Source organism: Pan paniscus, chromosome 19 (assembly GCF_029289425.2).
Source record: "Pan paniscus chromosome 19, NHGRI_mPanPan1-v2.0_pri, whole genome shotgun sequence".
NCBI classification, from domain to species: domain Eukaryota; kingdom Metazoa; phylum Chordata; class Mammalia; order Primates; family Hominidae; genus Pan; species Pan paniscus.
The window spans coordinates 19,350,236-19,375,660 of record NC_073268.2 but is presented as its reverse complement, the minus strand read 5'-3'; the positions used below and the strand labels follow the sequence as shown (position 1 = coordinate 19,375,660).

At 47.4% G+C, this 25,425-nt stretch overlaps 1 protein-coding gene and 1 pseudogene across 5 annotated transcripts in view; both read right to left on the bottom strand.

Annotated features, from left to right (window-relative positions):
- The window catches only part of PLEKHM1 (pleckstrin homology and RUN domain containing M1), a 55,483-nt gene that overhangs the window by 26,083 nt on the left and 3,975 nt on the right, over positions 1 to 25,425 (bottom strand). For 2 of the 5 annotated variants that reach the window (XM_008954908.4, XM_003806538.4), the window contains 4 exons: positions 20,091 to 20,179; positions 16,085 to 16,332; positions 13,222 to 13,848; positions 6,316 to 6,715 (listed from right to left, as the gene is read on the bottom strand). In XM_008954908.4, coding sequence (XP_008953156.2) covers positions 6,316 to 6,715; positions 13,222 to 13,848; positions 16,085 to 16,332; positions 20,091 to 20,138 — 1,323 coding nt within the window. In that variant the 5' untranslated portion in view covers positions 20,139 to 20,179. Of the gene's footprint in view, positions 1 to 6,315; positions 6,716 to 13,221; positions 13,849 to 15,822; positions 16,055 to 16,084; positions 16,333 to 20,090; positions 20,180 to 25,425 lie in introns of those variants that run through there. The other 3 variants (XM_034941621.3, XM_034941620.3, XM_008954915.5) reach the window with 2 other exon arrangements.
- LOC112437635 (U7 small nuclear RNA) lies at positions 17,222 to 17,268 on the bottom strand (annotated as a pseudogene).

Below are 25,425 nucleotides of genomic sequence, written 5' to 3'. Positions count from 1 at the left end.
CTCCCTGGCATTCTGTGCCTCAACATGGAAGGGCAGAGGCAAGGAAGCTGGCTGGGCCACTCTAAGTGGCTGTGTACACAGAGGAAATGAGTCACACAAGCAGTGGGACCAGCCCCACTGTTTTGTTAAGTGCCACTAACCTCACCCTGACATCACTATTTCCAGTCCCTGAATCAAGACTGCACTCCCTGCTTTGTAAACAGGGAAGGGTTGGTTTGGACAGTTGGATCCATTCAGATGCTACACGACTCCTCAAGCCAAGGGTGGCAAGTTCTGACTCAGGCAACTTGAGGGGTAGCTCACAGAACTAGGTCCCCAGAGACTCCTCCACGGGGCCTTCAGAATTGGCAGGTCCTTCCCCCCTGCCAGTGACAGATGATGTGTCAGTCAGGGCAGCCACTGGGGACCATCCACAACACTAGATTCTGAGCAAAGCCTGCCTAGGTCATCAAGAACTGGGGGACCTCCCTGAGGAAAATGGGTGGGAGAAACAGCTCCCTGGCAACCATGTGGCTGTCCTGGCAGCCTCACATATACCTGGGAAGTTGTGTGATCTCCAGCACCTGGTGGGAGAGGGCACTGTCCCTGAAGACTCAGCTCAGGAGACATCCATTGCCTCTGCCTGGAAGCTTCTCTCACCCTTCCCCAGCCTCCACCCCTTCCCACCCCCTAGCTGGGTTAGGGCCCCTACTGGGATCCCACAATATTCTGTGCTTACCCTCATTCTAGCATCTATAAGGCTGTTTGGAATGGTTTTCTTGATATCTCCAGCAAGTGCCTGCCCGAGTCATACAAGATGAGGGAATAAATCATGACCATCCCAATGTCTTTAACATAAAATAACAAAGGTGGGTCAAGTGGACTGGAAGGAAGGAGACAAATGTAAATTTTAAGATTATGGACATTCAGAATGGGCGTGATGGATCATGCCTGTAATCCCAGCACTTTGGGAGGCCGAGGCAGGAAAATTGCTTGAGGCCAGAAGTTTGAGACCAGCCTGGCCAACATGGAGAAACCCCATCTCTACTAAAAGTACAAAAATTAGCTGGGCATGGTGGTGCATGCCTGTAATCTCAGCTACTCGGGAGGCTGAGGCATAAGAATTGCTTGAGCCTTGGAGGCAGAGGTTGCAGTGAGCCGAGATGGATGGAGCTATTGCACTCCCACCTGGGCAACAGCGCAAGAGTCTGTCTCAAAAAAAAAAAAAAAAAGTTTATGGATATTCACTGGGGAGGACTTCTCTCTCCTTTGAGGAAAAAGACTACTAGGAAATGTTCAGACACAGTCCATTGAGCACAGCTGCCAGGAAATGAAACTAGGGAACATCTTTTACTCTCTTAAGCAACAGGGAAAAAACAGTGGAAATGCAGGTTCCTCGGAGCTTCTGCACATGGGCCTGGACAGAGCTCTGAGGCTGTGTGCCCCTGGCCCCAGGCAGGTGGGGAGCAGAGAGAGGGTGTGAGAGAGAGTGCACGCATGAACACCACTGTTTCTCTCTTCTCTCCTTTTTTTCTTTTAGAGATGGAGTCTTACTCTGTTGCCCAGGCTGGATCACAGTGGTGTGATCTCGGCTCACTGCAACATTTGCCTCCCAGTTTCAAGTGATTCTCCTACCTCAGCCTCCTGAGTAGCTGGGATAACAGGCTCACGCCATCATGCCCGGCTAATTTTTGTATTTTTAGTACAGACGGGGTTTCACCATATTGGTCAGGCTGGTCTCAAACTCCCGACTTCAGGTGATCCACCTGCCTCAGCCTCCCAAAGTGCTGGGATTACAGGCGTGAGCCACTGCACCCGGCCCCCTTCTCTCCTTTTTTCCCACCACCTTCCGACAACCTGCTCACTCAGGGTCCATGTCTGGCCAGCACCCTGCCCTTTAACAGTGGAGAGAAACCATCATCGATGAAGGATCTATACCAGAGCTGCAACTGCCACCAGCGACCCAAGACAGAGAAATGCCACCTTGCGTTACTAAAGGGCTCATGACACCATATACAACAGCTGAATCCCCAAGAGGAGTGTGGCTGAGGAGTGAGACGAAGGTCTCTGGGACACTTTCAGAAGGATGAGACTTTGTCCAGCCAGTCCTCATATGCCAGGCAAAGGAACTGCCTGTACTCATAACTGTGGAAGGGGAACCACATACCATGGGCAGGTGGTCCATGGGGGCAGTGATTAAGAGCAAGTCCTAGAACTCACACTGCCTTTTGGGAGTTAAACTGAAACCAACTCACAACCCCCAGATCCCAGACATGCGTCACCCTTGAGAGGCCCCTACTCCCTGCACCTCTCCTTCCCAGTGCTTAGCACAAGTGTAATTATGATGTGGATAATCATTTGTCTAATTTAATGTCTGTCCCCAAAGGGCCTTTGTCTGTCCTGTTGTATCACTCTACCCCTAGGACCTAACATGGTGCTTGGCTTATAGTAGGTGCTTTGGGTTCAATGAATTAAAAATAAATGTTTTTAAAAGAAAGACTGAATGGGTTTCTACACTATAAAACTTCACAGTGACCCCAATATCTCCCCCAAAATAACATCAAATAAAAAACACGTGGCTAACTGATAGAAGTATAGAAAGATGAGGACCACAGGGGCAGACATGCAGGGCACAGCCTGGCACTGTCCACAGGCCAGGAGCCCAGCAGGCCCACATGAGCTGGCAGGCTATTCAGTGGCACCTGGTGACTACCTACTGAATAAGCAGTGAATGAATCCACAACTTCCCTGTGAGACAGACACAGGACGGGGGCAGGATCCGAGATTCTCACATCGGACTCAGCACCAAGCGCTTAGATGTCACATTCCCTAAGCAACCTTACAGCAATCAGAGTCCCCTGTAGCTGGCACAGAGGCAGAGCCTGCCATGATCACACCAACCTGACCACCCTGTCCACTCGATGGTACACTTCGATGACCCACTTTGGCCTCCCAAATTGCTAGGATTAGAGGCGTGAGCTATCACGCCTCGCCTGAACGTCCATAATCTTAAGTTTCACATTTGTCTCCTTCCTTCCAGTCCCCTTGACTTATCTTTGTTATTTTATATTAAAGACATTGGGATGGTCATGATTTATTCACACATCTTGTATGATTCTGGGCCAGGTACTTGCTGGAGATACCAAGAAAAAGAACCATTCCAAACAGCCTTATAGCTAGGATGGGGGAACAAAATAAACTTAGGAATTGGCATCTCAAGAGTCTCTTGGGAGTTCAAGAACTATTCATCGATGCCTACTTTCTCCCAGGTACAGTGCTTGGTGCTGATAATACAGAAGTGAACAGGCCTGGTGCTCTGTATCATAGAGCTAATATTCTAGTAAGGAAGACAGAAAAATAAACAAGGAGACAAAGAGATAATATACTGTAATTGCACATAGTGATGAGTGTTATAAGCGAAGTCAAGCAGATGAATGGGACAGAGAGTCACTGGGGATGGTGCTTTTGAGCTACGGGGGTCCGGTCAGGGAAGGCTGAGACAACAATGAAGTGAGTCGGGAAAGAAGGAACAGCAAATGTAAAACCCTGAGGCTGGGCCGGGCACGGTGGCTCATGCCTGTAATCCCAGCACTTTGGGAGGCCAAAGTGGGCAGATCACTTGAGGCCAGGAGTTTGAGACCAGCCTGGTCAACATGGTGAAACCCCATAATTTTGTAAAAATACAAAAATTAGCTGGGCATGGTGGTAGGCATCTGCAATCCCAGCTACTTGGGAGGCTGAGGCATGAGAATCAGTTGAACTTAGGAGGCGGAGGTTTCAGTGAGCTGAGATTGCACCACTGTACTTCAGCCTGGGTGACAGAGTGAGACTCTGCCTCAAAAAAAAAATTTTTTTTTAAAGAAGCCTGATGTTGGAAGGAGTTCACTTGGACTACAGAGCTGCAAGGAGGCCGGTGGGTCAGAGCTTAGTGAGCAAAGATGCTATTCTGTCCCACCAGCTTTGAGGCCCTGGCAAGATAAGATGCCTGAGCCTGCAAAGCAGAAGCTAGACCATGGGCAGGAGTGAACTCAACATGCTTAGTGCCACTCTGGAGTCCTGTGGGGCGCACAGCCTGCATCCCCAGCAGACGTCAGTCTGCCTCCAGCTTGAGGAAGGGGCTGCAGAGCTTTCCTCTTCAGCCTTCAGCTTGAGTTGGCAGGTGCACAGTCACAACCTTCAGGGTCCTAGAGCATTCATTTTCAGGAAGTAAATCTTCAGGATGTACTGAAGCATCTTCAGGATAGCAAATTCGAAGACTCTGACCCACACTGACAGTTTTGTGATTTACATGGTCATATTCAAACAGAGTGAGGCCAATCAGATATCCATATGGAAAAATATGAAGTTTGACTTCTAACACCACACACAAAAATTAATCCCAGAAAGATCATAAACCTAATTGCGAAAGATAAATCACTAAAGCTTCTAGAAGATAATATAGGCAAATACCTTCAGATCCTTGGGGGAGATGAATATCTCTTAAATGGGACAAAAACCAAGCAAACCATAAACAAAAAGACTGATAAACTGCACATCATTAAAAGAACCTCTGTTCAATAAAAATACCATTAGGAGGTTTAAAAGTCAAGCCCTATAGACTAGAAAAAGATACTTGATAAATATACTATTTTTGTCCAATAAAAGACTTATATCTGTAATATATAAAGAGTTCCTACAAATCAACACATACACATACAACTCAATTTAAGACCGGAATGACAACTTGGACAGACATTCTATAAAAGAGGATTGACTGGCCAATAAGCAAATGAAAAGGTATCATCATTTAGTCATCAAGGATATGAAAATTAAAACCACTACACATCTACCAGAGTGGCTAAAATTAAAAAGATTGGTAACACCATTGGCCAGGATAAAGAGCAACTAGAATGCTCATTTGTTGCCAATATGAGTATAAATTAGCACAAACACTTTAGAAAACTGTTTGGTGGTGGTATCTATTAAAGCTAAACATAAGCCACCCAAGGACCTAGCAATTCCATTCCCAGGTATATATACCCACAGAAATAAGCACCGAGGTTCTCCAAAAGCATGTATGAGAATGTTCACTACAGCTTTCTTCATAATAGTCAAAACCTGGAAACAACCCAAATGTCCATTAACAGGAGAATGGGTAATAGGTTGCGATATATTTTTACAATGGAATACTGCAGAACAATGGAAAAGAATTAACTACAGCCTCATGCTATATGTACAGCCACACACCACCATGCCCAGCTAATTTTTGTATTTTTTGTACAGATGGGGTCTCACTTTGTTACCCAGGTTGGTCTCCAACTCCTGGGCTCAAGCAGTCCTCCCTCTTGGTCTCCCAAAGCGCTGGGGTTACAGGTGTGAGCCACCATGCCCAGCCCCCAAATATTTTCATTTTAACTTGTAATCCATAAAAATGAGATTTTCTATTCTTTTATCATACTAAGTTATTGAAATCCAGCGCTTATTTCACATGGCACATCTCCATTTGGACTTGCCACATTTTAAGTGTTCAACAGCCACACGTGGCTTGTAGCTGCCATATTGGACAGCACGGCTCTAAAACCTGGGTCATGTTGCAAAGTGAGTATGCTCAAGGCCTAGTGTTTTCTAAAAATATTAATTTAATAGGCTGAGTGCACCGGCTCATGCCTGTAATCCCAGCACTTCAGGAGGCCCAGGCAAGAAGATCGAGACCAGCCTGGCCAACATGATGAAACCCCATCTCTACTAAAAATACAAAACTTAGCCAGACATGGAGGTGGGCACCTGTAATCCCAGCTACTCAGGAGGCTGAGGCAGGAGAATTGCTTGAACCCAGGAGGCGAAGGTGGCAGTGAGCAGAGATTGTGCCACTGCACTCCAGCCTGGGCAACAGAGCAAGACTCCATCTGAAAAAAATACCAAAAACCAAAAATCAAAAAATATTAATTTAATAATAACAAGTACTAAGGAGGAAATGAAGGTTCAGAGAGCTGAAGTGACTTGCCCAAGGCCTTATGCTGGTGAGTGGTAGTGGTTAAAGAGCTGAGACTGCGGTCAGACGAGAACAACCTTCACAAAGTGACGTGAAAATGACAGGAGATACACACGGGAAGTGATCAGCACAGTGCCGGGCTTATATCTACAGCTCACATGCCAAGAAACAGCCGGGCTTATATCTACAGCTCACATGCCAAGAAACATGAGCCCTATCATCATGATGCTATTAACACTATCACTATGCAGGGAGAGGAAGGCTAACAGGGAGAAGGCAGAGACCACTCAGGGTCACTAGCTGGGGAAACCCTGTGTCAGCTGACATTTCCCAAGACTGCCCCCTGAACGGCTTGCACCACTCACCGGACTGGTGGGTGAGGAAACTACCAGCTTCAGACCAGCTTCGTCATGAGCCTGGGCCTTCTGCAGGCCATTCCGTTGGCCCACTTCTCTGGCTGTCTCGCTGACAGTACTAGAAGGCTGCTGGCCTGAGGTGCTCTCTACAGGCTGCTGTAAGTCCAGGGGGCTGGGCGCCTGGGGACGCGGTGCCTGGGGACACGGCTCCTGCACGTGGACACCATCTTGAGTTCCAGAGGCTGCCTGGGCAGGAAGGGGCTCTGCAGGTGCCTCACAGTGCAGGTGTGTGCTGGTGTTGAGGCCATGGAGGGAGAGCGAGGCCTGTGGTGTGGGGATCTCCGTTTCTTGGCTCAGTCCGTTGGTTGGCACAGAGTTTACCTGGGCTTTGCTGAATTCCAACAATACCCTAGAAGTTTTAAACAAAGAAACCTGTGTGACAGGTTGTCTGCGATAATGCCCAAGGCAACTGGGGCAGAGGGAAGAATGCAAAACTGCTGTTTTATGATTTAAAACAACCCACACCCTCTAAATGATCCACTGCACTCCCCCTCACACAGTCCTCCTCTGACACTCCCACCACGTTTTTCCTGGCCAGGATTTAGGCAGACTGCGTGGACAGGTGATTTGCGGAGCCTGGGATCTCAGGCGAAAAAGCTCCCCAGCAGAGGAAGAGGACTTGGTATGAATGAGGACTTACTGGCATTCTGAGCAGGCTAGCTGTGGGCCTGGAGAGCTTGCTCAGCCAAACACATGGTTGTGTGGGCAATCGTTTCCCCAAACATGGTATGCAGCAGAGCCTCCTCCTCCACAGCACAGGGAGTAGAGATGCCAGGACTCTGTGCCCTGGGGCAGGGACTAGGAGAAGCGAGGGCTAGGCAGGTTTCCTAAGCGAGGTCATACTTTGTTCCTGTGCAGGCACTGGGACAGCAAGGGGAGGTGCAAGGGCTGGTCCCCTCAGAGCTGGACTGGATGTGGAGACAGAGAAGCTTCACATCCCCAGAAACTGCTGCTGGAGCTCAATGTATACCAGGTGTGTGAGGGTGGATATGAGTACACACGAGATGTGCCCCTGCTCACTCTCCATGGTGGGACTGCCACTCCCTGTCTCCTCCGTGCTGCTTCCTGGGGCCACAGGGAGCAAATGTTACTGCCTTGGTACACGTGCATGCACACCGCACTCACACATACACACTGCACAGAAACATGCCCTGAGCCCTCTGGAATGTGCACTGACTAGCAACTGCTCCTCCCTCTCCTGAGGCTTCTTCTGAGGATTCAAGCTCCATTTTGAAAATAAACCCGTTTGCTATCTCTTCTGCTTATAAAACCAGTGGAGCATGTCATGGGCAAAGCCTGGTTCAGGTGGCCACAGGCTGTCTAAGGCCCCAAAGCCTCTCTGCATCTGCCCTGATGGCTTGGACTGGGTCCAGAAGATACATGAAGCTCTGCTTAATTTGGGCTTATGGAAATGAGGATTTTAGAATTCAAGTTGCTTACCTGATTGTCTTTCCAGTGAGCTCTGCACCATCTTAACCCCAAACAACATTTCAAGACATTATTGTCAAGAATAGGTGGCCAATCCATACATGTATAAGTAACTGATTTTGGCCGGGTGTGGTGGCTCACATCTGCAATCCCAGCACTTTGGGAGGCTGAGGTGGGTAGAACCACAAGATCAGGAGTTCAAGACTAGCATGGCCAAGATGGTAAAACCCCGTCTCTACTAAAAATACAAAAATTAGCCAGGCTTGGTGGCAGGCGCCTGTAATCCCAGCTACTCGGGAGGCTGAGGCAGAGAATTGCTTGAACCCGGAAGGTGGAGGTTGCAGTGAGCCGAGATTGTGCCACTGCAATCCAGCCTGGGTGAAAGAGCGAGACTCCATCTCAAAAAAAAAAAAGTAACTGATTTTCAACATAGACACCAACACATTTTAATGGGGAGGGAATAGTCTTTTCAACAATTGTGCTGAGATAAGTGGATAATCACAAGCAAAAGAAAAAAGCTGGACTGCTATCTCACATTGTATACAAAAATTAACTCAAAGTGGATTAAAGACCTAAAGGTAAGAGCTAAAACTGTAAAACTCTTAGAAGGAAAGAGAGGTATAAACTTCATGTCTTTGGATTAGGCAATGGTTTCTTAGATGTGAGATCTACAGCATAAGAAAGCAATAAAAAATAAATTGTAATCCCAGCACTTTGGAGGCCAAGGCGGGTGGATCACCTGAGGCCAGGAGTTCGAGATCAGCCTGGCCAACATAGTGAAACCCTGTTTCTAATAAAAATACAAAAATTAGTTGGGCATGGTGGTGCGCACCTGTAATCCCAGCTACTTGGGGGGCTAAGGCAGGAGAATCACTTGAACCCGGGAGGGGGAGGCTGCAGTGAGCCGAGATCACACCACTGCACTCCAGCCTGGGCAACAAAGTGAAACTCTGTTTCAAAAAACAAAAATAAAAAACGTTTGTGTGTTTTTTTTTTTTTTTTTTTTTTGAGACTGAGTCTCACTCTGTCGCCCAGGCTGGAGTGCAGTGGCGCCATCTCGGCTCACTGCAAGCTCCGCCTCCCGGGTTCATGCCATTCTCCTGCCTCAGACTCCCGATTAGCTAGGACTACAGACGCCCGCCACAACGCCCAGCTAATTTTTTGTATTTTTTTTTTTTTAGTAGAGATGGAGTTTCACCGTATTAACCAGGATGGTCTCGATCTGACCTCGTGATCCGCCTGCTTTGGCCTCACAAAGTGATGGGATTACAGGAGTGAGCCACCGTGCCTGGCCAAAACGTTTGTGTTTTAAAGGATAATATCAAGACAGTAAAAAGACAATTCAAAGAATGGGGGGAAATATTTTTAAATTATACAGAAGGGCCTATTATCCAGAATATATACAGAACACTTACAAATCAACAATAAAAAGACAAATAACTAAATGTTTAAATGGGCAAACGATCTGAACAGACATTTCTCCAAAGAAGATATCCAAATGTTTGATAAGCACATGAAAAGACACTCAACAGCATCAGTCATCAGAGAAATGCAAATCAAAACTACAATGAAATACCACTTTATACCCACTGGGTTGATTGTAATAAAAAAGACAGAAAATAATAAGGGTGGGCAAAGATGTAGAGAAATTAAAGCTTGTATATATTAGTGGTGGGGATGTAAAATGATGCAACTACTGCAGAAAACAATTTGGTAGTTCCTCAAGAAGTTAAACATAGAGTTACATATGACCCAGCAATTCCACCCCTAGGTATGTAACTAAGAGAATTAAAAACATGTCTACCCAGGCTGGGCATGGTGGCTCATGCCTGTAATCCCAGCACTTTGAGAGGCTGAGCCAGGCGGATCACCTGAGGTCAGGAGTTCACCTGGCCAACATAGTGAAACCCTTTCTCTACAACAAGTACAAAAATTAGCTGGGTGTGGTGGCAGGCCCCTATAATCCCAGCTACTCGGGAGGCTGAGGCAGGAGAATCGCTTGAACCCAGGAGGCGGAGGTTGCAGTGAGCCGAGATCGTGCCACTGCACTCCAGCCTGGGGGACAGAGCGAGACTCCGTTTCAAAAAATAAATAAGATATTGAATAAAATAAAATACAACAATACCATCAATTGAGCACTATTGATGCCTCTGTGCCAGGGACCATTCTAAGTACTTAAATCTAAGTACTTAAACCCTCCAGACTATACCTATGCCACTCAGTGATGATTATAATACAGATCCAATCTACACGGAAGAAGCTATTTAGGACAGTCAATTCACTAGGCCAACTGCAATTTGGTTTCTGCCAAACAGAACCGCTTTATATTAATAAATTTCATTTTGAATGTTGTGTCTTTTATGCTTTTCTTTATGTTTGATTTGTGGATGTTTTGATTTTATATGTGTAATGATAAGCACAAGGAATTTATGTCTAATTTAAAGTTACAAATATTTAAATAATGTAATAACTTTGATGAACTCTAAGTGTCGGTGAGAACATTTTACCCTTGAAATATACACTTCAAGAAATGCTGGTCTCTGTGGATGCTCAAGGACTAACTTCAAGGCCCAGCTCTACGAATGCTGGTGCTGGCTGTGTGTTTGTGCATCTGTATGTCTTACATTTGCCAGTTACTCACACCACTGTCCGGCATTTGCCTATACATCCTGACCCTTGCCCCTCCAGTTTCCCCATAATAGCCGGGACAACACTTCCTGCACAGAGAGGATGGTCACTGATTCAGTGACCTTAAGCTGGAATTTTCCATCACAAGACACATGAGATAAAGGCGAGACATATGACAAGGGGATGACTGGCTGGTCTGCAGAGGAGGCAGACACACAGGAAGGGCTAAGACAGGTGAGTGAACCTAGGTCATGCCCTGTGCCCGGGTCACACTGCAGGCCTGTCATGCCATGGTCCCAGTGGTCACAGGAGGCAGAGACTGTTCCTCCCCAATGTATTCTATCTAAATTCCTCCATTTAACATTTGAAAACTCCACCTAATGTGCTCAGAAGCCATTTCTGGGCCTACGAGACAATCTCCTATATTGTTTGACTAACAAGCAATGTGCCTGACCTTCCTGGGCTTGTAAGTGGTGGAACAGGACTCGAAACTAGGTCTGCTCCAAGCCCAGTCCATAACACCACCCAATGCTGGTGCTCTTTCCATGCTGGGTGAGAACCCTGGAGGGACCTGAACCAAGGCGAGGGCACAGGGCGAGTGGAAAGAAGGTCCCAAACACGTGGGACCTTCTTTTCCGCTGATGTAACATGGATCCAGCTGAAGGAGGCGTTTAATAAGAAGTTCCCATCTTCCACCTATCAGATGAGCAAATATCCAAAAGTTCACTAATACCATCAGTTGGCAAGGCTAAGAAACAAGGACATTCCTGGTGGAGTGTAAATGGGCAATAATCTGTGAACATTCCATATTAATCTATCCTTTTGCTCGGCAATTTTGCTTCTGGGAGTTTATGGAACAGAGATAGCTATGCAGAACTAAAAGACCACATACACAAGGTTATTTATGAAAACACAGGCCCCAGCACCCATTAAATACTGGGCTGATTAAGTAAACTAAGGTACATTCATACATTAGAACAATATGCAATAGAAAAAAAAAGAATGAGGCTGGGCGCAGTGGCTCACGCCTGTAATCCCCAGCAATTTGGGAGCCTGAGGCAGGAAGATCTCTTGAGCCCAGGAGTTCAAGACCAGCCTGGGCAACACAGTGAGACCCCCGTCTCTATAAAAAATAAAAATAAAAGAATGAAGAAGCTCTGATATGAAAAGATCTTCTCCAAAACAAGATATAGAACAGTGTGTATATACTGCCTTTGTAGGAGAGAAAGTAATAAATAAGGAAGAAATTTAAAAAATCTTTTATTTTTTTTTTTTGGGACAGAGTCTCACTCTGTCACCCAGGCTGGAGTGCAGTGGCACGATCTCGGCTCACTGCAAGCTCCGCCTCCCGGGTCCACACCATTCTCCTGCCTCAGCCTCCTGAGTAGCTGGGACTTCAGGCGCCCGCCACCACGCCTGGCTAATTTTTTGTATTTTTAGTAGAGATGGGGTTTCACCGTGTTAGCCAGAAAGGTCTCGATCTCTTGACTTTGTGATCCGCCCGCCTCGGCCTCCCAAAGTGCTGGGATTACAGGCGTGAGCCACTGCACCCAGCTGAAAATCTTTATACTGGTATTTGTTGTAGATGCATTTAGAAATTTGGAAGAATATACAGGAAATTGATTATTATGGTTTTAGGGGTGGGAGGAAAGAACAGGGTAGAGGGAGAACAGGAATGGGAAAGGCTTTCACTGTATATGTTTTAGATTTTTTTTAACCATAAAAAGATTATCTATGCAAATTTTTTATTTTATTTATTTATTTATTTATTTTTTGAGACAGAGTCTTACTCTGTCACCCAGGCTGGAGTGCAGTGGTGCGGTCTCAGCTCACTGCAAGCTCCACCTCCCGGGTTCACGCCATTCTCCTGCCTCAGCTGCCCATGTAGCTGGGACTACAGGCGCCCGCCACCATGCCCAGCTAATTTTTTGTATTTTTAGTAGAGACGGGGTTTCACCATGTTAGTCAGGATGGTCTCAATCTCCTGACCTCATGATCCACCTGCCTTGGCCTCCCAAGATGCTGGGATTACAGGCGTGAGCCACCGTGCCCAGCTGCAAAAAAATGTTTAAAAGGCTGTGTGAAGAAGGCTCTGCCCAGTTCTCTCTTCAGCCTAGTTCATCTGCCCCACATACTCTTCTACACATCTGTCTGTCCCCACCTGTCCACCACCTCCTGCATGCAGCACTCAGGTCCTGTGTCCCCCAGGAGGTATTCTGTGAAGTCACACTCTTATGCGTTATGTTTCATCTATTTGTTGGAAGTTTTAAATGTACTCTGACCTATTAGCTTCCTTCCTTCTAGATGAAGACAACAATATTTTACACTGTGCCTTGTAGAGACTAAGTATCTTGTTTTTTTGTTGTTATTGTTTGTTTTCAGTTTTTGTTTTATTTATTTATTTATTTTTAATTTAGAGGCAGGATCTTGCTACATTGCCCAGGCTGGCCTCGAACTGCTGGGCTCAAGCAATCCTCCTGTATCAGCCTCCCAAGTGCTGGGATTTCAGGCATGAGCCACCGCACCCGGCCAAGTAACTTGCTAAAAGTCACCGGGGTAGAGCTGGAGCCCAAACCAGCTCTAAGCTGTTCTAAGTCCACTTTCTCCACTATGCCTGTATTGCCTGCTACAGTTCCCAGCTACTCCAGTCCCTGGAGAAGTCGATGACTCCCTTGGCTTTCTTTAATTACTAATAGAGTTCAGTAACAGACAATCACATGCTATGGGAAGAAAGGGAGGAGGAGAGGAAAGAAAGGAGGGAAGAGAGAAGATGGGAAGGAGTGGGGGCAGCGTACTCACTCTTGCAGAGACCGGTCTGAGTCCTCAGCATTTGCTGTGCCCAGGTCTGAGTCACAGGACATGGGCTCCTCACAATGGTCTGGACTCTTGGAGCCATTCTCTTGGAGTAAGCAGCTATCAGAGTTTAGGCTGCAGGACAGCTGGGATGAACTGGCCGTGTCCAGGCTGAGGGAGGAGGCAGTCAGCTTCTGGTTCCTCCGTATCTTATGGCCCGAGTGATGGACTTCAATGTCTTCAGAGCCTGAAGAATGGGAAATGGAATCCAGAGATTCCTTCCGCTGTAGTTCTGCACCAGAGGTAGAGAGAGGGTCCAGCTCAGAAAGCGGGCAAAGCCCAGACAGGGCCAGTGGGGTGAGCGTCCACTCATTTAAGATGGCAGACTTGTAGGAGAGTTCGAAGGACAAGGACGTGAGGCCCTGCAGGAAGCTAAGGAGGAACTCGCCCTCCTCAGCATCCCGGAGCAGGGCGGTGGGCTGGTAGTACTCATGCAAGCGGGCCTGCTCCTGCAGCAGCAGCTTCAGGTAGCACTCCATCAGGCCATCGTTCAGGGCCAGCCGCAGCCATGCCCGGCAGCGGCCCACATCCGTGTTGACAAACGTCAGGTGCTCCAACTCTGAGATGATGTGTCTGGGAAGGGAGAACAGACGTGTTTCAAGAAACTACCCCAAATCACAGAGATGTGCTTTTATCCACTAGTTAGCAGGAACCAGGAATAACTACTGCAAATAGATACAGGCATGAAAAAATATTGGGTAATAGTGTTTTAGGCCAGATGTGGTGGCTCACACCTGTAATCCCAGCACTTTGGGAGGCCAAGGCAGGTGGATCACTTGAGCTCAGGAATTCGTGACCAGCCTGGGCAACAGGACGAAACTCTGTCTCTACAACAACAACATAGCCAGATGTGGTGGCTTGCACATGTAGTCCCAGCTACCCAGCTACTCGGGAGGTTGAGGTGGAAGGATAGCTTGAGCCTGGGAAGCAAAGGTCACAGTGAGCGGAGATTGGACCACTGCACTCCAGCCTAGGCAATATATATATATATATTTATATTTATATATAATAAATATATAAATATAAATTATATATATTTATACATTATATATATATTTTTTGAGATTGGAATTGTGAAAGATAATTTCCATGTTCATTCCAACTACCACGGGGCCCCTGACACATCTGCTCATCCAAGGCATGCTGTCAGAGCTCCTTAAGTGCAAAGTCCTTGGAGCAATGAAGATGCAGGGTAAAGACATGGTCCCTGCCCTCAGGCACAAGGGACTGATGAAAAAAGGCATAAAGGGTAGAAAATCAACAACCCTGTAAGAGGATTAGGGAGCGCTCCAATTACAGCATGTGGCGGAAAAGTGGGTGGTTTGGTTGCAAGGCCAGGAAAGAGAGGGTCTTAAATATCAAATCAACAAGGCAACACGGGGTAATGGCCCCACACCACCCAGCTGTGCACCAGAATCCCCTGGGGAACTTGAGCAGGATACAAGTTCTGGGACCCCAACCTAGTGAATCAGTCTCCAGGCTAGCATCTGGGAGCCTGTAGGCTACAGATTTTTGTTTAGAAAAGTGACTTGACCACAGTCATGCAGACTGCAGGGTAGATGTTCTGCATAAGGAGATCAGACCCCAGGTGTACCAAACTCAGTCCCAGAATGCCTCCATCTGATGTACATGCCCCTCTGAGCTACCACAGTCCCTAGCGCAGGTTTATCTCCTCCATGGGAATGTAGACCGCACTCTACTAGGCTCAGTGAGTAAGCTCCAGGGAGCTTCAGCTCAGTAAATGTTGACCAGATGATGGACTCAAGGAAAGACAGAGTGAGATAAGGGGGACAAATAGAAAGCCAGTGTCACCCAGGAAAGAAGAACGTGAGACAAGGCAGTGGCAATCTGCATGGAAAGGAAGATTAGAGACTGACAAGGCTTCTTTTGGGCTGAAGGTGGCATTTAGTAGTCCTCAGAGGCACAGTGCCAGCTACTTGCTCAAAAGCCCAGACAGTTAGGGGCCAAAGAGATAAGTGTCTCAGGGTGAATATTCATATGCTTTTCCTGATTCCACTCTTTAATAAAAATAACCCCATACCTCCTTAAGAGATAACATTAATGGCTGGGCGCGGTGGCTCATGCCTATAATCCCAGCACTTTGGGAGGCGGAGGTAGGCGGATCACAAGGTCAGAAGTTTGAGAGCAGCCTGACCAACATAGCAAAACCCCTCTCTACTAAAAATACAAAAATTAGCTGGGCGTGATGGTGCGCGCCTGTTGTCCCAGTTACTCAGGAGGCTGAGGCAGGAGAATTGCTTGAACCTGGGAGGCAGAGGTGCCAGTGAACCGAGATCGCGCCATTGCACTCCAGCCTGGGTGACAGAGCGAAACTCCGTCCCCCAAAAAAAAAAAAAAGATTTACAATTCGGATGTTTGAATAATCTAAGGCAGGGTCAGCAAATCTAAGGCAGGGTCAGCCCTTCTGTAAAGGGCCAGATAGTAAATTCTTCAGGCTTTGCAGGCCACACAACCTCTGTTGTAACTATGTAACTCTGCCCCAGTGTGGCAAAAAAGGCTGTTCCTGCTAAAGGTGGCCAGTCTCACCTGCTTTTTGTGACCAGTCTCAAAGCAGCCACAGGCTCTTGCCTGAGTGCTGAGGGTCTCAAGATCTGCTGGCACACTGGCTGGGAAGCTTGGTCTAGAGATAAGCCTTTCTAGAAGACACTTTCAACCCCTACCTCACCCTCTCTCTATGCTAGAACACAGGGCACCTCTGTTGGCTTCCTAAACAGCTGGGGAGGAAAAGCCAAGTGTCCCATAGTCTGCTGCTCCTCCGCAAAGCAAAACCTCTCCAGCTAAATCTCACTTGTGGGTGACAGCTTTCAGGAGGGGCCAGAAGACAGGCTGGGGCAGAGGCTTCTGGTGGGCACTTTTCTTCCTTTTTCCTCCGGCCTCAGCTCGGATGTGCTTGGCATGCAGGCCATGGATAAATACGGCCTCCAGGGCGCTGCACATGGTGTTGGCATCTCCGTCTTCACTAGTGACCACCGTGTCCAGGGACACGTACTGCTTCTGCAAGGCCTTCACGGATCCCACCAGCTTCTTCTTGATGACCTAGGCAGCACCACACAGAACACAGGCCTTTAGCGGAAAATCCTATGGAGAGTCCCTAGAGTGTAATCCTTTAGCTGGTGCCAAATACATGTGCAACCACATGCACACACATCTGTGTGTGTGTCTGTAGATTCCTTCTGCAAAATTAGCACATTGTTAACTACAGCAAAGAAAGATAAAGCATAGAGAAGAAAAGGAAAATCACACACACTACCCAGAGATAATTACTGTTATTGTTTGTTTCATATGTCCTTTAGTGTAGATACTTTTCGTTTTTTAGACGAAACTTAAGTGAACTTAGAGCCATATAATCTTGTGTTTAAATATTGGCCCCATCATAGCTGCAGTGATGGGAGCTTGGGTAAATCCATCTAGGACAAGGGTGGGGCTTCCCACCTTTTTTACATGGACAAGCTTCTGTAGAGAATCAATAAGCCAAGAGGCAAAAACAAACAATAAACACCCACACTGCTTTAGAACAATAAAAACATGAGGAGAACAGGAGCATGGTTTACTTTAAGAAAGATCCTAGGCTGGGCATGGTGGCTCAAACCTGTAATCCCAGAACTTTGGGAGGTCAGAGGCAGGAGGACTGCTTGAGTCCAGGAGTTCAAGGCTGCAGTGAGCTGTGATCACACCACTGTACTCCAGCCTGGGCAACATAGCAAGACCTTGTCTCAAAAAAAGAAAGATCCTAGGCCTGGAAGCCAGAGGACTAGGCTCAGTCCTAGCTGTCAGTAACCAGATGGGCCTCCTCAGACATTCCACTTAACCGCTTTGAGCCTCAATTTCCTTATCTGTTAAAGTGGAAATAATACTTTCTGATTTATAGTACTATGAGGATTCTCCTGAAGACAGGACTACCTTTTTTTTTCTTTTTTTTTTGGGAAGTGGTTTCTGGTGAAAACCAGAAAACCTACTAGATAAATTCTAAAAAGAGGCTGGGTGTGGTGGCTCACACCTGTAATCCCAACACTTTGGGAGGCCAAGGCAGGCGGATCACTTGAGGTCAGGAGTTTGAGATCAGCCTGGCAAACATGATGAAACCCTGTCTCTACTAAAAATGCAAAAATTAGCCAGGTGTGGGCCGGGCACGGTGGCTCACGCCTGTAACCCCAGCACTTTGGGAGGCCGAGGTGGGCAGATCACGAGGTCAGAAGATCGAGACCATCCTGGATAACAGGCTGAAACTCCATCTCTACTAAAAATGCAAAAAAATAGCTGGGCGTGGTGGCAGCGCCTGTAGTCCCAGCTACTCAGGAGGCTGAGGCAGCAGAATGGCGTGAACCCAGGAGGCGGAGTTTCCAGTGAGCCAAGATCGCACCACTGCACTCCAGCCTGGGCGACAGAGCGAGACTCCGTCTCAAAAAAAAAAATAAAAATAAAAAAATAACGGTTTTAATGAGATATAATTCATATACCATAAAATACACCCATTTAAAGTATACAGTTCAATTGTTTCTAGTATATTCACACAATTGTGCAACCATCACCACTACCTAATTTTAGAAGATTTTCTGGCCGGGCACGGTGGCTCACGCCTATAATCCCAGCACTTCGGGAGGCCAAGACGAGTGGATCACCTGAGGTCAGGAGTTCGAGACCAGCCTGGCCAACATGGTGAAACCCCCATCTCTACTAAAAATACAAAAATTAGCCGGGCATGGTGGTGCACACCCATAATCCCAGCTACTTGGGAGGCAGAGGCATGAGAATCACTTGAACCTGGGAGGTGGAGTTTGTAGTGAGTCAAGATCGTGCCACTGCACTCCAGCCTGGGCAGCAGAGGGAGACTCCATCTCAAAAAAAAAAAAAACAAAAAAACAAACAAACAAAAAAAACGATTTTCATCACCCCAAAAAGAAATACTGTATATTAGTGATTGCCAGGGGCTGGGAGAAAGGGGAATACGAAGTGAATGCAGTCACTAATCTATTTTCTGTTTCTGTGGCTTTGCATATTTTGTACATCTCACATGAATAGATATCAATACAGCATATGACCCTTTGAATCTGACTTATTTTACTTAGCATATTTTCCATCATGTTGTAGCATGTATCAGGACTTCATCCCTTTTTATTGCCAGAAAATATTCCGCTGCCTAGATATACCACATTTTATTCATCCATTCATCAGTTAATAGACATTTGGGTTGTTTCTACTCTTTTGCTATTATCAATAATGCTGCTATGAACATCCATGTACAAGTTTTTGAGTGGACTCATATTTCTAGTTCTCTTCGGTATATATCTAGGAGTGGAATTGTACACATAACCCTATGTTTAACTTATCAAGGAACTGCCAAACTGTGTGCCAAAGTGGCTGCACTATTTCACATTCCCACCAGCAATATATGAGTTCCAATCTCTCCACATTTTTGCCAGCACTAGTTATTGCCTTTTTTATTACAGCCATCCTAGGGGGTGTGAAGTAGTATCTCACTGTGGTTTCGATGTGCATTTTCCTGATGTCTAATGATAATGAGCATCTTTATTGGCCATGTGTGTATCTTCTTTGGAGAAGGGTCTATTCAAATCCTTTACCCATTTTATAAATGGATTATTTGTCTTTTTATTGTTGAGTTATAAGTGTTCTTTATACATTCTGGATACTAGACCCTTATCAGATATTTGATTTGCAAATATTTTCTCCCATTCTGTGGGTTGTCTTTTCGTTTTCTTGATAGTATCCTTTGAAGCTCAAAAGTTTTTAATCTTGAAATAGTCTAATTTTAAATGTTCTTTTAAAAGCAAGATGTTATTTGTATATTATATTTAAAAAGTACATACATACTTCATTCAATTGAGCACCTACTAGGTGTTGGGTTAGGGTATACAGGGAGAAATAAGGCATACACTCAAGAAAGGCATACCCTCATGGAGTCAGTTTGTGCAGCTGTTGTTAGAAGGCTGGGTTGGCCAGGCTTCTGCCCTAGCTCTGGAGGGTCCTGGGGTGGGATTCGGCAGGCACTGGGGGTGGGAGAGTGGGGGTGCAGAGGGGAGGGAAGAGCCTCTGCATGAAAGCCAGCTGGGAAACAGGTGGAGCTGGACTCTCCTGTGGCCAGGACGGGGAAAGGCACGTCTCTGAGAGCTACAGTTTCTTTCAAGCAGAGAGTTCTCTGAGCTGGGAAGCAGCAGTGGGGAGGAAAGGAAATCCTGGCTTCTCCCCGAAAGCCGTCTCAGGATGCTGCTAAGGGACCAGCCCCAAAGCTACCTGACTTCCTGCCTCTCCAAGAGAACAGAGAACTCTATCCGGAGTACCCAAGATAGCCCAGGAGGGTGCAAAGGGCTGTCCAAGAAAAGGTCCTAGGGGGCTCCAGTGAACTGCTCACAAATAATTACATTTAGAATATCCTAGAAAATGGTAAGTGTTCAGATACATGTAAGTTACCAGTTTACCCCCATTACTGAAACAACAAACCAGTGCCTGGGAATATCTGTTTCCCACCCATTCAGTGCTTTGGCCAAACTGTGACCAAATCATGGCCTAAGGGCAGAGGGCTGAAGGGCTGAATGGAAATCCTTGGTCTTCAGGTTACTGATCTTAAATTCCCACTGCTTTTCATAAATCTCCTTCTTATCACCAATAAGGTGATCTAGAAAGGACAGGGTCTCCTCAGAGCCTGCTTGTGCTGTAACTTTTTCTCAACCTGGTCTCTCTTGCAGGACAGTGCCCATTCATTTCGAAGTGAGCCAAGCTGATGATACAACTGTCCCCTGCAGCCCTTCCCCGCCCTTGATCCTCCCTCACCCACCTACCGGGATGGCAGCCTGGGGGTCCAGTCCATTCTCCACCACTGAAAGCATCTCCACTCACGCAGCTGCTCCCTCAGAGAATCACATGACACCTGAAGAGACAGATGGCAGCCAGATGAATGGGCAGGGAACTTCCCCCCAGCCAGAGTCCATTCCCAGCAAGCAGCAGGAGGTCAGCCTCTCTTACTCAAACTGCAACCAAAAAGGCCTTTGAAGAACACAAAAGTAAAAACTGATAATAGATTTGAAGGAAAGAAACAAGGAAGGAAAGCCCAGGGGGCTCAGTCGTTGGGAGGCAAGGAGTCCTGGGTGCCATGGGTGGGTCCACCCCAAGGAGTAGGTGGTAAGTGCGCTTCACATCAAATGCTGCCCAGAAAGCCAAGGCCCTGTAGGATCGAAACCTGTAGGCAGGGAATGACAGGCTGATTCAGATACGGAGCTGCAGGTTCGAGGGGGGAGGCTGCAGCTGAAGGTGGCAGGAACCCACTGGGACCAGGAAGCAGGGGCTCACAGGCTCACACATCACATTCAGGGGCTGGGTCCTGCAACACCCTGCCCCCACCCCTCACTACTGTCCCAGTCCAACATCTGCCAGCTCAGCAGTAAAAAGTACCACTGGAACGGCTTCAAAAGGGGAGGGCTCCCTTGCTACACTTCTGCTTCTCATTTGGGCTTCGAGGGTCTGGCTTGAGCAGCAGACAGGGACGTGTCTAACCGGGATGACCATGAGGTCTCATCGCAGTTTGCCACTAACCAGGGAGGCATGCACAGACCTCTCAGATGGAGAATGTGTAAAATGCCTGTCACGGGGCCTGATATGTACCTGTACCTGATATGTTGTACCTGGCATCTGTCATCCCAGTGGATGTGGCCACCTAAACCTACAGACCAAGAATGTCATCGCCTAAATGAGTATGCAGGAAGAGTTGAAGTCAGTGAGTGGTTAAATCCCTCAGGGCTGCCAGCTTCCTCCTGGGAGTGGGTGGGGTGGGGTGGGTGGGGTGGGGACTTTAGCCTGAGCCTGAGGGGGCTGCTGACTGGCTTGGCCCCACCACAGCAACTTGGACAGACCTGGGCCAGGCAGGCACATTCACATGTAAACAAATCTCTAGCCAACTCCTGGCTGAGCATCAGGGGAACGCCGGGAAAGGTGATGTCTGTCTCAGCTCTCAAACAATCACCGCACAAAGAAGTTAACAAAACCAAGAAAAGTTAAATGGGCTCAGTTCTCTTTACATATATTGCCTAATTTATGTTCCTCCTAAGGACCCTAGGAGTGCTGTTTTATTGTCTCCACCTGACAGATAAGGAAATGGCAGCTGACCCAGGTCAAGGAAGTTCCTGAGGTCCCAGGGCTGATAAGCGGCCTGACTCCACCATCAGCCCCCAGGAGGAAGCCAACCCCAGCCCTAGGAAAACCCGATTCCTGAGTGAGTGCTGTAAACCAAAAATAAAATTCTAAGCTCCCCAACTGCCCGAATGGGCCCCCCTTGGCCAAAGGGATTTCAAAAAAACTGAAAACTGAGTTCAGGCCATGACAGGAAGTGGGGCGTGGGCCATGCCTCATCCTAGCCTCTCCCTTTTGGAGCTTAGACACAACTGACCAGCATTAACATTAAAACAGACTCCTAAGACTGACAGAACAGACTCTCAGCAATTAAGATACCAACTCCAACCTGACTGGTCTAATATCACATGGGAGATAACAGGCCCTAAGGAAATCAAAGTATCTTACCCCCAAGTATATTTTTGACATAGTTTGGAATGGCCCTGCAAAGCCATCTCTTGTTGGGAAAATTTATGTCCTGCAGAGATTCCCTTCCCTTTCTAGGCCTTTTCCTGATTTAGAGGAGATTTAACTAAGAGTCTGACACCTTAGAGACATTTACCATCTATTCTCTTGAAGGCTTCATCTACGTAACATGAACCTTGGCTTTCACAACCCACCTTATCTTAACCCCAAGCTTTTCTTCTGCTGACTTTTAACTCTTTAGGCAAAGTTTAACTTTTTCAGCCAATTGCCAATCAGGAAATCTTTTAATCCACCTTACCCTGTCCCCACCAATGTATACCTTACATATATTAATTTATGTCTTTGCCTGTAACTTCTGCCTGTAACTTGGATAAAAATCAAGCTGTACCCCAATCACCTTGGGCACATGTTCTCAGGACCTCCCAGGACTATGTCACAGGTCATGGCCCTCACATTTGGCTCAGAATAAACCTCTTCGAATATTTAACAGAGTTTGGCTTTTTCATCAACAGTGCCATCACCTCAGAGCTAGGATTCCAGGGGTGGTCTGGGAAGACCCTTTCGCTGGGGGCCGGGAACAGGGGGTGCAGGGGAACATTAAGGCCAGTGTGGCAGGAAAGGTTTCCTGGACAGCCCTGGAGCAGCATGAGGTTTGGAAAGCAGACAGGCAGGCTGGCCCTAAATGGTGGAAGGTGCTCTGATTGGATCTCTGGCTTCTGGGGATAGCAGAGGGCAAACAGGACACAGGGAGTCAGGACCCAGAGCCAACCTCCCTAAGTTAGGTCCCTCAGGAGGAAGCAGGCATGTATGGAGGATGGTTCCTGCAGACCCATTAACAGGCCGGGTGCTGCAGATGGCCAGAATATCCCTCAGTCCTGACTACAGCCCCATCTGACTGCCTCACCCTTCACCTTAGTCTGCTCCCAGCTACCCAGGGATTCTCAGAGCCCTCCTCTGGAGACCAGTTCCACATTCTGGCCACGGGGTGACAGGAAAAGGGGGTTGTATGCTGCAGTGACTCTGCATCTAGGGTCACTTCCAGAAACAGGCCTGGTCTTGAGGTCAGGCTCCATCAAGGCTACCCTTTTGCAGCTCAGCAGGCCACGTCCAGCTTCTCTGGCTCCGAAACCCTGGGCTCCAATCCCAATCCACAATTTCCAGTGGCCTGAGGCCCTCAGGCCCACCCTTCTAGAGAGAGCCCGAAGCCCCAAAGTTGCCCTTCCCTTAACCAGCTACAGGGCCGGGACCCTAAGGACTTAGACCCAATAATTTGAATTATAGCCCAGGCCCATTAAGACCTCATTAACTAATTAGCTGAGAGTGATAGAGTATTCACAGAGTATTCACTGGGAGGAGCAGGCCATTGGTAAGTGAGTGCTCTGGCCAAGTAACAGTATGCTAAGAAAACAAAATAGGCCAGGTGCCGTGGCCCACACCTGTAATCCCAGCACTTTGGGAGGCCGAGGCAGGAGGATCACTTGAGGTCAGGAGTTTGAGACCAGCCTGGCCAACATGGTGAAACCCTGTCTCTAATTTAAAAAAAACAAAAATTAGCCAGGCATGGTGGCCCATGCCTGTAATACCAGCTACTGGTATTACCAGCTACCATACCGGCTGAGGCAGGAGAACCACTTGAACCCAGGAGGCGGAGGTTGCAGTGAGTCGAGATCGTGCCACTGCACTCCAGCCGGGGCAGCAAAGCAAGAATAAATAAATAAATAATTTATGTCTCAAATAAATAAATAAATAATAAACTGAAGCTGGCTGGGCGCAGTGGCTCACGCCTGTAATCCCAGCACTTTGGGAGGCCGAGGTGGGTGGATCACGAGGTCAGGAGATCGAGACCATCCTGGCTAACACGGTGAAACCCCATCTCTACTAAAAATACAAAAAATTAGCCGGGCGGGCGCCTGTAGTCCCAGCTACTCAGGAGGCTGAGGCAGGAGAATGGCGTGGACCCAGGAGGTGGAGCTTGCAGTGAGCCAAGATTGTGCCACTGCACCCCAGCTTGGGCAACAGAGCAAGGCTCCATCTCAAAAAAAAAAAAAAATTAATAATAATAAACTGAAGCTAAGAGAGACAGGGCCAGACAAGAGAAGGGTCACTTGGCCTAAAACGGAGTCAGAAATGCCACAAAATGACTGACAAGAGCTCAGAGAAATCCAGCAGAAGAGCCACTTGAAAATTCACAAGACAGGACTGAGCCTCTGGGGTTCCAGCCACAATGCAGGACACCTCTGTTTGTAGGCAGCCATAGCACCCCACCTATCTGTATCTGTTCCATCATGCTCAGGGAGGCAGGGCTCAGATGGTCAGTGACATAAGAACTCACGGTGGGAATCGGAAGGAGGCTTTGTGTCTCTTGACTGTGGGGACAGCACTGCGTCACCCACCCTGGTGGCCCAGATTCTGAATCTACCATCCTATGGAACTGGTTCCACTTTCTGTCCTCAAAACGCTCTTCATTGACACAAAGAACCAAAGTGAAGAGAGGTGTGGCTTCAAGGAGACCTACCTGAAGGGAGTGAGGCAAAGCTGGGCAACAGTACCAAAGGGCTCTTGAACATGACGGGTGAAAGCTTAGCAGCGGAAAGGTGACTGGTGCCATTTAGGAAGCCCCAAACCACACCAAGTCTACTGCCACCCTATGTATTCATTCACCTTCACATAGCTCTCCAGAGTGCAGAAAGCAAGCTTCTCTGATGTCCCTCTCTAACCTCATTTAATTCTCACAGCAATCCCGTGAGAGAGTGATTATTCCTGTTTTACAGAGGACAAAACTGAGGCTCAGTAGCAATGGGTCTCGGGTAAGGGACAGAACTCTCTGGTTTCTTCATCCCAACTCCTGCATCTTTCCCTGGACCAAAAGGCCTCAGGTCTTTGGCTCAAATTCAGACAAACTATTACTTCTTCTTTAGAGGTACTCGGAAGCTCCATTTCATCACAGAAGGTCTGAAACCAACAAGAAACAGTTCTGCCAATCAGGTTTATAGCCCCAACCAGCTGAGCCCAGGTCCTACCAATGCTCCTGAAGTCTCAGAGCTATACTTTCTTAAATGTTCCAACATAGTTAGGAAGGAACAGTTCCGGTTGGTTTCCTGCATTATACTGCCTGGCCTTCTCTATATGTCCAATTTCACTTCCTCCAGAGATCAAGGAAGCAAAAAAAGAGAATGACTTGGATGAGACTTATGTTAAAAGAAGAAAGGGATAACCTGGTTTCACCACTCTCAAAACACTCCACCATCAGTGAACAGCAACCTCTCCTCTTGAGGGACTCCTCAGCCACTCCCCACGGCCTTCTCTCCACTGCCCGAATTGTGTACCTGGCTGTTCAGAGCCACAGCCTGGCTTTAAGCCATCCAACTGCTGTACCAATTGATGAGTCACGTTTTTTCAATTGGAAAAGAATGACAAAGTTACCCTCTGATTCAGAAAGGCAGCTGATCTTTCAGGCATGTGAGTGCTGACTGAGGAAACCGCACCTCTGTCCACCTGAGGAAAGCTGGATTTCTGTGATGGGTGGAGTGGTGGGGGTTGGAGCTTTGAAGCAATTAAATACCAGATGAAGGGTGAGAAACTTTT